Source organism: Glandiceps talaboti, chromosome 17 (assembly GCF_964340395.1).
Source record: "Glandiceps talaboti chromosome 17, keGlaTala1.1, whole genome shotgun sequence".
NCBI lineage: Eukaryota > Metazoa > Hemichordata > Enteropneusta > Spengelidae > Glandiceps > Glandiceps talaboti.
In genome coordinates this window covers 5,759,142-5,769,141 of record NC_135565.1, presented here as the reverse complement: position 1 = coordinate 5,769,141, position 10,000 = coordinate 5,759,142, and the positions used below count along the sequence as shown (strand labels likewise).

General features: G+C 36.7%; 2 protein-coding genes across 2 annotated transcripts in view; one reads left to right on the top strand and one right to left on the bottom strand.

The window, feature by feature from the left end:
* LOC144448566 (ras-like protein RAS2) overlaps positions 1-37 on the top strand; it is a 10,341-nt gene extending 10,304 nt beyond the window's left edge. Inside the window, exon 6 of the mRNA XM_078138843.1 lies at positions 1-37. This exon is cut by the window's left edge and continues 426 nt beyond it. The gene's annotated coding sequence lies outside the window, so the exon portion shown is untranslated.
* Positions 38-1,834: 1,797 nt separating this feature from the next.
* The window catches only part of LOC144448553 (failed axon connections homolog), a 9,503-nt gene continuing 1,337 nt past the window's right edge, over positions 1,835-10,000 (bottom strand). Inside the window, exons 2-6 of the mRNA XM_078138827.1 lie at positions 5,268-5,397; positions 4,446-4,642; positions 3,671-3,876; positions 2,767-2,883; positions 1,835-2,137 (exon numbers count right to left, since the gene is read on the bottom strand). Coding sequence (XP_077994953.1) covers positions 1,992-2,137; positions 2,767-2,883; positions 3,671-3,876; positions 4,446-4,642; positions 5,268-5,397 — 796 coding nt within the window. The 3' untranslated portion in view covers positions 1,835-1,991. The remainder of the gene's footprint in view (positions 2,138-2,766; positions 2,884-3,670; positions 3,877-4,445; positions 4,643-5,267; positions 5,398-10,000) is intronic.

Here is a 10,000-nt window from a genome sequence, read left to right as displayed (position 1 = left end):
TATATTAATATAAGATTTACTATCCATCAGAAATATGTTTAGCAATGTAAATCAGAACTGTTACAACAACAGGATATCACTAGGGAGTAATTTTCCTATAAATAAATGTATCATCATTATTATAACAAAGGTTTGTCATATGAACTCTCAATGTAATACTCGTGTCATTGGAAGTAAAGGTCTGCCACTTGTTTCTATTCGTCGACAGTCAAATTCTGTCCTGAGTGTATGTGTACATGTGTAGTCAGCTAAAATTGTGACCAGTTTATCCCTTATGTGTTTGTGATATATGCTGTCAATGTAATGTTGTTGTTTACAAAACCATTTCCACTGTTTTGGTGTTTTCGTCAGGTTTATTTTTTTTCTTGTTTAGGATTAAATTAGCAGCTTGATATAATGAGCCAAAAGTAAAAAACGCTGCACAAAGTTAAAGTATGAAAAATTTGTATTATCTAAACTCTCTTTTCTTACAATACATTGGACTGTGAGATAACAGGGATTCATAGCCAAGTGAACAAACATTCTCAGAATGTATGCAGGTATGGTATTTGGATGTTGCTAAGGGCATGGTCATAATTGCTAGGGTCAATTATGTCAACAATTTTAAAACAAAAGTCTGGAGAATTATATGTTTAGAAACATCTCACCAAATTTCAGCACCATCGACAGTTCAGCTGTGCTAAAAACTGAACTGGTGTACACTATGCAATGAGGCAGGGAAGTCAATCATGTCTACCCAGTGTTAGAATTGCGCCTTCTACGGCCATATTTACATATGCCTGATGCTCATGACTGGGCTAGCTGGCTGTGCAATATGCCGAACATTTATTTATCTTTACATTGAAAAGAATTGGCCCTCACCACAATACCCAATATCATAGTAATAATAACCCCTGTGGTTCACTACTATTTCAAGGACACACTATAAAATAATATGCAATGCAAAAAATCAATCATGTATTTTATTTACAAACCAAGTTACATGAAATATATAATGAACTCGAAAGTTACACCAGAAGTTAATCATATTACATCAAATTGAAACAATATTTGTCAGTTACACAAATTGTAGTAATAAATTTAAATCTAAAATTCCAACTGGTGCAAGCTTATGGGCTTAGCCCTCAGTATAACATTATATTGGATGGCACAGAGCTGGATGTATATAAGGCATGAGATGTTGATGTAAATATAATCCCTTCGCAAATATGAATATTCATGACCAGAAATGCTCACCAGCTTGGAAGATCAAAGGTTTACACAGGTTATAATGCACAAAAAGTTTGTGATCTGTCTTCGTCGAATATCCTCATTACACGCCCACTGAATATTCATCCCTTTTTGACTATTTATCTAAAGAAAATAATTTCTTAGGAGCCATGAATATTCAGTATGTATGTCATGAATATTCATGTATGCTAATACCTATGATACAATGGCGCATCATCGAAAGAAGAATAGAGATGAAAAAGAGTTTCAATTTGGAGTTTCTTGGCAACCGAGTGGAAATTATGTGACTTGAAATCATGAAATGACTTGCCATGACACAAAGTATGTGAAAATACCCGCATGATGTGGAGTTGCATGACACAAAGTATTGAAAATACCCACATGATGTGGAGTTGCATGACACAAAGTATGTGAAAATACCCATATGATGTGGAGTTGCACTCCCATTTAAGGATTAAAAGAGTCATGCCAATCACCTCATTATCATGATGATCACTACATATTAAATAATCATGCATAAAAACTATTTCAAATTTGGGATTTCATTTGTTACAAATTTGATCTGTCAAAATATGCATCTAAGTCTACAGTCCAGCTTTGTGTTCTTGCCACATTACGTATATAGGATACACAGTCTAACTGAGATGTAAGTAAGGCAAATTTCTGTGTATATGCACGATATCACAACATGGACTTATTTCAAATTCTATTCCAGAAAGGAAATATGAAATATTACCCTTGAATTATTTTCTGATTTTGCATTATTTTACCTTCCACATGGTTGGGTCAGATTCCGGAACATTTACGAAATTCTTTAGTTTTTGGTCTCCCATGATGCATTGCTCCCAATCTGGCCAGAATCTTTCCTTCATTCTTTGGCAGTAATCTTCAAGATTTTTACAATCCCCTGAAAGACATGTAACAATAATAATGCAGCAGTCAGTCAAGCATTCCAGATTTCAACCGTAATGGGAAATGGTTCCTCTGTGCCAGGTGATACCAATCACACACAAAAACATATACGTATGTTCAACCTAAACACATTAAAATGTTAATATTATACACAAACCCAGCACATGGCATGTTTACCAAACAAATGTTGGTATGAGGCTTCCTACACCATGTTACAAAATGTTCTCTAACTTAATTTCTAATATGTTTGGCTCTGTACTTTAATGAAGTTTGATATATACAAGATGATGCTAGTTATTTTCAAGTTGCATTATCTTTTCTGGTCTCAGTCTGTCTGTCTGTCGGTCTGTCTGTTTGTCTGTCTCTCTGTCTTTCTCTGTCTGTCTGTCTCTGTCTGTCTGTCTGTCTCTCTCTCTCATGTATTCATATTTTGGGAGGGGATGGGGAGGGGGGGGGGCTGCAACAAAATTTGTCTCCAATAAATTTCTCTCCTTTGTCACCATTAATTCCGCTTGTTCTCTGACCTTTCTTTATAAAACAAATTGTCTAAGTTTGTATTTTTTGTAGCTCCATTCCCACCATCCACCCTTGTACCACATAGCTTCACATTGTATTGTCACCAACCTTTCACGAGTATTTCTTGAGGAGAACCAGACAGTTGCCAAACAATCTGTGAAAGTTGACCAAATATGGCACAATCTTCTTCACATGGTTCTTCACCAAACAGAAACTTCTTGTCACCTAAAACCATTAATAATGATTGAAGGTAGGGTAATAAATTTAATTAATTAATTTATCAATCAATTAATTAATTAATTAATTCATTCATTAATTAGATTAATTAATTAAATTAATCAATTTTATTACTTTAATTTGTCTACACAAAACAGGAGTCATAACCTTTGAAAAATAACCTTTACCCCAAACTTTCCAACCTTGATATACACACTAGTTGGCCTAAACAATCACTATTTCTGTACTGTAATGTACTGAAAACAAAATACAGCTTTGTTGAGTGATAACTAAACTATAGCTATCGTGTTAGTTATCATCGTAGCATGCTTAAGCTGTTTCTATATCTAGAAACCTCTCTACCCTGTTCTAGAGGAAAAAAGCAGTTGTTTTTAACTATTATTACTTTGTTGATGCTTTACTATGTTTTCACCTGGTTTTATGAATAACATAGTTTGCATACATAGACCATTCTATTCACCAATCAAGGGCTAGCTAGGATATAAATATTGTCATCAAAGAGTTTGCTAACCATGTCTGAAAACCATATGAGCTATAATCAAACAATCTGTATGTATGTATGTATGTATGTATGTATGTATGTATGCATGCGTGCGTGTGTGCGTGCGTGCGTATGTATGTGTATGTATGTATGTATGTATGTATGCATGCCTGCCTGCCTGCCTGCCTGCCTGCCTGCCTGCATGCTTGCCTGTCTGTCTGTCTGTTATAAATATCTAGTAACTACGACTGTTGACAATTGGCAATCTCACAACCCACTTGAAAGGAAACTCACCCAAAAACACAGACAGCGCTCTGATGTCCTTTTTAGCAATACTATAAATTTCATCTTCACTATGACGACCGAGACCGTGCCCATACATTGCTTTCTTTACACTACTCCTTGCAAGCTTTTGTACCAACCAAATCACAACTGGAATCTGTGGAAGTAGTGTTAATATAGTTGAACGAGAATCCATCCATCGAGAGTATGCAGTGGTCCTATCAATGAAATAAAACATGGTGAATACTTCTTCATTCTTCACACATTTGAATGGATTCTGTCGGCATAAAGTCATTGAACAATTTACAATTGACCTTGACAATAAAGGTTAAGGTTAAAGCTTTAGTGTCTGATTTAACTTTTTCAATATTTGACTCTTGTCTCTATCCTATTCCTGACAGATGGAAGGATGGATGCAACGGATGCACGCATAAACAGACGAACACAACCCATAGTAATAACCCCCTCCAGATATCGCCTGTTGGCATGGGGCTAACAGGTAGCAAAGCAAGTCATGTGACAACACCATGACGTTATCATAGCAAATGAATGTAATTCTTTACATTTCATTGTTTGAAATCAGTGAATGATCTGTGCAGTGGTACACGGAACAGTAAATCTTGGCTCTAGGATAGATTTGTTCATTAAAAAAGAGTATCAATTTCATTGTAGCATAATTGTAGAGTTTGGTCAAAAATTGATATCCAATTTTCAGGGGTTTGATTGGTAGGAAATCAAGCAAGTTACTTCATGTACAGTCTCATAGCAATTTGCTTTTAATATTTACCAATAGAGATTTTCCTCTGCCATTTTCTGAAATGCCCTGGCCATTGCTCTTTCGGAAGGACTCAAATGATGATTGAGATCCACCTGGAAGGTGTCATTTAAAAACTCGATTATAAAATTGGAGTCACTTTTGACTTCCCCATTGAATTCAATCCATGGAGTTTTTCCTTTGGGAGACATCTTCATACTATGTATTGTCTGTAATATACAAAGTACATCAAAGGTTATTGACATGTCATCATTTAAAATGCCATGTTTGGTCACACTGATTCCTCAATCCTATTCAACAATATGAAAGCAAATCAAGGAAAAAAAGCTTGGTTTGTTGTATTTACTACGGTTGTTACATGTAACTATTTTTGGGTGTTTAAGGCAACCATGACATAGGATATATATTGCATGACTATGGGTACAAGAAAGGAGAATGTAAAGGACAAACACAGTGCATGTGAAATCATGTGAAATGAGTCAAGCCTGTGTCTTGATCAGAAAGCAAATTGACATTACTATTAATAGCATGTCCAGTATTAAAGACCAAGTCATCTCATTGAGAGGTATTCTTTAATAGCTAAACTTATCCCCTTGTTAGGGTCTATTCATACATCCATTGTTCTACACCCTGGGTACATTTTGAATTTGATTATGCATTATTCAGAATCAATGAGGTTAAAATAACACAGACAACCTGCCAGATCTTGACTGTGACTTTGCTCTAAAAGAACATATCTCTGCAGAATGCCCATCTGGCAGAAAGGAGGCAAAAATTATATATGTTGCGCCAATGTTATCAACTAAATACATAAATAATTATGCTTGGACATACCACATAAGGAATTTTAGCGAATCTCAGATACGTTTCCAATTTGATAGGAAAAGGTGACATATTTGGTGCATATCTACCTCGACCAACCTGGTGTAATATCACCGTGCCCCGGGGATACTCCGTCTTCTTCCTACAAACAAGTAGCAGATTTTTGAAATGTGTTTTAGTGAAAAACAAGTCTTCATTGAAGACAGACCCCAACATTTAAACTTCCCAATCCATACTTTGATTTGAATCTTTATCATAAAATATGACCCCCATTTGGTCTTTCAAATGAAGGTCCTTACAGTGATGTGCATTATTGGAATTATAGTATCTGATAGCTGTGTTTACTGGTTTATAAAATCAAAGCATTAAAATGCTATACATGAGCACATTGAACATTTTGAGTCTTTTGACCTTGAAATCATTGGTTATGGTCAAAGGGTACATTAATTGTTATCTGAAAAAGTCACCACGGATTTCGTGTAGGCATTCAAGTGAGGACTAACTACAAAGCTTCCAGAGTAAATGGAAAAATATTTGAATTTTTGCGATACAAACAGCCACCATTTGGCCATTAGTGTTAATACCACATAGCAAAAGTGATATATGTTGACCTCAGTCTCTAACATTAGAACCAGATTTGTTTGACATCAGCCAGTGAATGTAGGTGTGCACACCTGTGACACATGAGAATATTTTTAGCTATTTGATCTAAACTTAGTCTAGTTCCTATACAGTATCGTTAGGACTTATACCTTCACTCACTGTCTAGTCAAAGTCGATACTCTAGAAGTCCTGAGATACATGAGATGTAATTTAAAATTCATTCACAGCCACCCACACAGTTCAATCACACAATTCTAACCAATAACACAGTCCCCCATAAAGTAAGTTTTTATTGGGGCAGTTATGTAATGTCCAAACAACTAATAAATAGTATGGTATAATTGTCAGCTCAAGATGCTACTTATACACTGTTTATGTCAGGGGGGGCACGATACCTACCACGTGATATGGTTTGACCCCTAGAACAATAGAGCGTGACCCCGCTGCACTACAACTTAGTACAAGCGAGTATTTCCCATTTTTCAATGAATTTTGAGTGTATATGTAAATAATTTCTCAAGATAAATTCCACATTTGTTGTAAAGCTATAAAGCATCATCCCAAACTGCTTAAATAATATCAAAAACGTCCAGTTGTGAAATTATTTATGTTCGAATGAAGGAGACAGGTCAAACTACTTAGTCAGAGCTTTCGACGAATGCTATTTTCCGATGGTTTTTTCACAGAAGAACACCATGTATTCAATGAAAAAAATCAACATTTATACATTTTGATTCATGATATTTACGTTATATCTTGCCACCACTAAATGCTCCACGAATAATGACTATACGGCAGCGTCAAAGACTAGTCGAAACTATCTTAATTTCAAGATGGCGACGCACGCCTCGTCATCATATTCCTATAAGGGGTGGACCATTTGATATCCTGGGGGGGGGGGGGGGCTTGGAAGATTTCGGGGGAAAAAAAGATGCCAAGTGGAAACAAAATCCGGATATGAGTGGGTGATGGAAAAAAAAAGATGGACCACTGCTTCTAGAAAAAAAAATATCTTGATAGGGAAATGATGCACAGGTTTGAGTATACTGTTCAACCTGCTCGTACCTCTACAACCAGGACACTTGTCAAATCATGACAAACAGTTTCAAACACGTCAGGGACCAGTCAGTTTCGTTAGCCTGTGGTACATATATATATTTGTTCTTGTCTCTGTTTCTTTCATGAATGGTTTAAATATTACTTCATGTAAGGGTTCAAACATAACTATACATACAATTATACATATAATACATGTATTACCTAGCTACCACACTAGTTATATGTAATTTTTTGGCTGTTTCACAATCAGTGCTTCACTTATCTTGCACTTTGGGGCAAAAGTGAACTTGACTGTTTTGTAACAGTAATCTTCATACTATTACTATCACTATTGGATAGTTTATAAAAGAACTTAATTATTGTCTGAAAGTGTCTGTGAATGGCCTAAACATTGCCTTTAGAAGTAAAAATCCTCCAGGGCCCTAGAACCCCCCCCCCCCCCCCATTCACACACACACACACAAGAGGTACACATATTCCAGTCTCAAAGCTCTTCCTCTACAGCTTACTGTCAGATGCTATGAAACTTTATTCATGGGGTCAGTGACTTTTTGTTGGCCCAATGGAAAATAACACTGACACCCCCCATCCCCCCAAGCTGGAGAAACTGACCGGTCTATCTAAATCTCTGAGGTCACCAATCAAGTTTCCGATTTGTATTTTCAGTGTGTCATCATACCATGGCATAAAAACTGTCAATGATGTTTATTTAATTGAAAATCAAATATGTATGAAATATGTAGTTTTCTAAATAAAATATGTGTGTGATAGAACAGCATCTTTTTACTCTCCGTATTACCCTGTGTGAAAACCAAACAAAAAATTGTGGTAACAAATGTAGGTGTTCAACGTTGACGTAAAAAAAATCCGGATATCTCAAAGAAGCAAAGAAAAAAAAAGTTGCCAGCATAGGCGAAGGAGAAAAAAAAAATTCTCAGGCAAGCAGGTGGGGAAAAAAAAATAATGACTCTCCACCAATCTTCCAAGCCCCCCCCCCCCCAGGATATCGAATGGTCTACCCCTAATGTAACGTTGTACTAGTAATAGTACCATACACTTTCGAACAAACCACTTTGCCAGAAATGCTGTTATAAATACAAAAAAAAACACCGTAAATCTCACATTTTTATTTTATTTTATATAATTCATTTTTTCGTGTCATTGTCGTATAACTAGGGCCACCCTGGATACATTATGCAGCGATCACATATAAAATTTCTTACGGGAGTACTCCTCACACTCTCTGCAAGAAATGCGTCGAAGGCACAACCAGTTTCATTTCACTGGGAACAGCACGTATCTGAAACAATACACATGTAAAAATGTTAAACAACTACATAGTTTACTTGTCGACACGAGTGAAACTTCATTTTTCAGTAAGTACGGCAAGACAGAGAACGCAGAAAGAACGTAAACTTATGGGCGTTAGACCGGGTGCGGTACGTTATGCCAGGCGTAGTGCACTGATCACCGGCACCTGACCTCGAGCTTGCACACTAGCGTACTAGACGTAGACGTCGCTTGCTGGACGTTGAATGTCACAACTATCACAGACATTAATTATCAATGGACATGTAGGTATCCAACAAATGCTGCCTTGAAGTTGATTCTAGAAAATGGAATATCCATGTGCTTTTTTCATTTTGGTAAAAACGCGACCGCGACCTACCGTACCGAACTACAAATACAATGAACTGCAGGCCGGCATGTACACGTACGGTACGGTATACACGGTCACGTCGCTGAATACTTTTCGATCTGATTTGGTACCAGTACACATAATAAATTACGATGGCAAAAATAAAGGAAAGACGAATTTAAAACGTATGAAACGTGACAATGTACGTACCTTGTCAATCTGTTGTCAACAGCGAATTTGTATCCAGCAGTACACAGTGCTAGGGGTAGGCAGGAAGTGCACTCGACAGTGTATCAATACTGAATGAGCTTCATTGCGCTGACGCGATAGCGTATCACGTGACTGGCATCGTCCCCCCCTGGTTTATGTCACTAGAACAGTTGGGGTTCACTGATTGGATGAACAACTTTCTGTGCTGATTGAGGGACTTTGACCAGTCTGTCATGAGAAACCACAGTTGGCATCCAGATTAATCTTAACTTAAATGCCAAGGTCAAAGGTCAAAGGTCAAGGTCTCATTAGAAAACTGTTGACTAGGAAACAAGGGTGTAGATACATGTACTCACATGAGGTTTCTACAGTGTGAGAGGTCAAAGTGAATTTTTATGACAAACAAATTATCGAAAATGTATACGGAAGTGATGTGCCCATGTACTGTACCTGATATTTAAACAAGGTTTAGTACATATTGGCCCATTTATGTCTCCTATATATATGTATTTAACGCTATGCCTATGACATTGAAGATGAGGATCAAGGTCAAAGGTTATGGTGTCATTAGGAAGCTTGTAATCGATAACATGGGTTTAGACATTAATATAAAGTCTATCTACTAAGCTTCTGATGCTACTTTGCAAAATGTGCATTGTATGATAAAAATGGCTGCCATTTTGGACTTTATCGTGACTGTAAAGATGACATGCATATGCATATGATAGTATTTGATGTTTGATATCGGCCCATACATATATGAGACAGGAGTAAATAATGACTTTTAGAGGCTGCTGCCATTCAGCAAAAGTGATATCAGCACCAAAAATAATGCTTGTGTATAATTCTTTTCTTCACCAGTACTTGTAAGTATCACTTAAAATAAATTGTCAATATGTAAATGCTACAATGTGTCTGTGATATGGAGGAATTAGCTTGATTGTGATAAATGACCCTGAAGGTCACGGTGAAGGTCAAATGTCAAGGTCTCAAAAGATAGGTCACATCTCATATGGGTAGACATTCGAATGGAGTGTCTTTGTATTACAGTTTTTGAGTTATGCCATAACGGATGGACACAGGAGCCAACGTAATAGCACCCCCCCCCCCCCCCCCCCCACGGCTTCATCGTTGGGGGCTAATAATATTATCCTATCAATATTTACTAAGGGGTAATGTTAATGATGTTCAAATATTATGAACCTGCCACGGTATATAAACTTGTAGTCTAGTT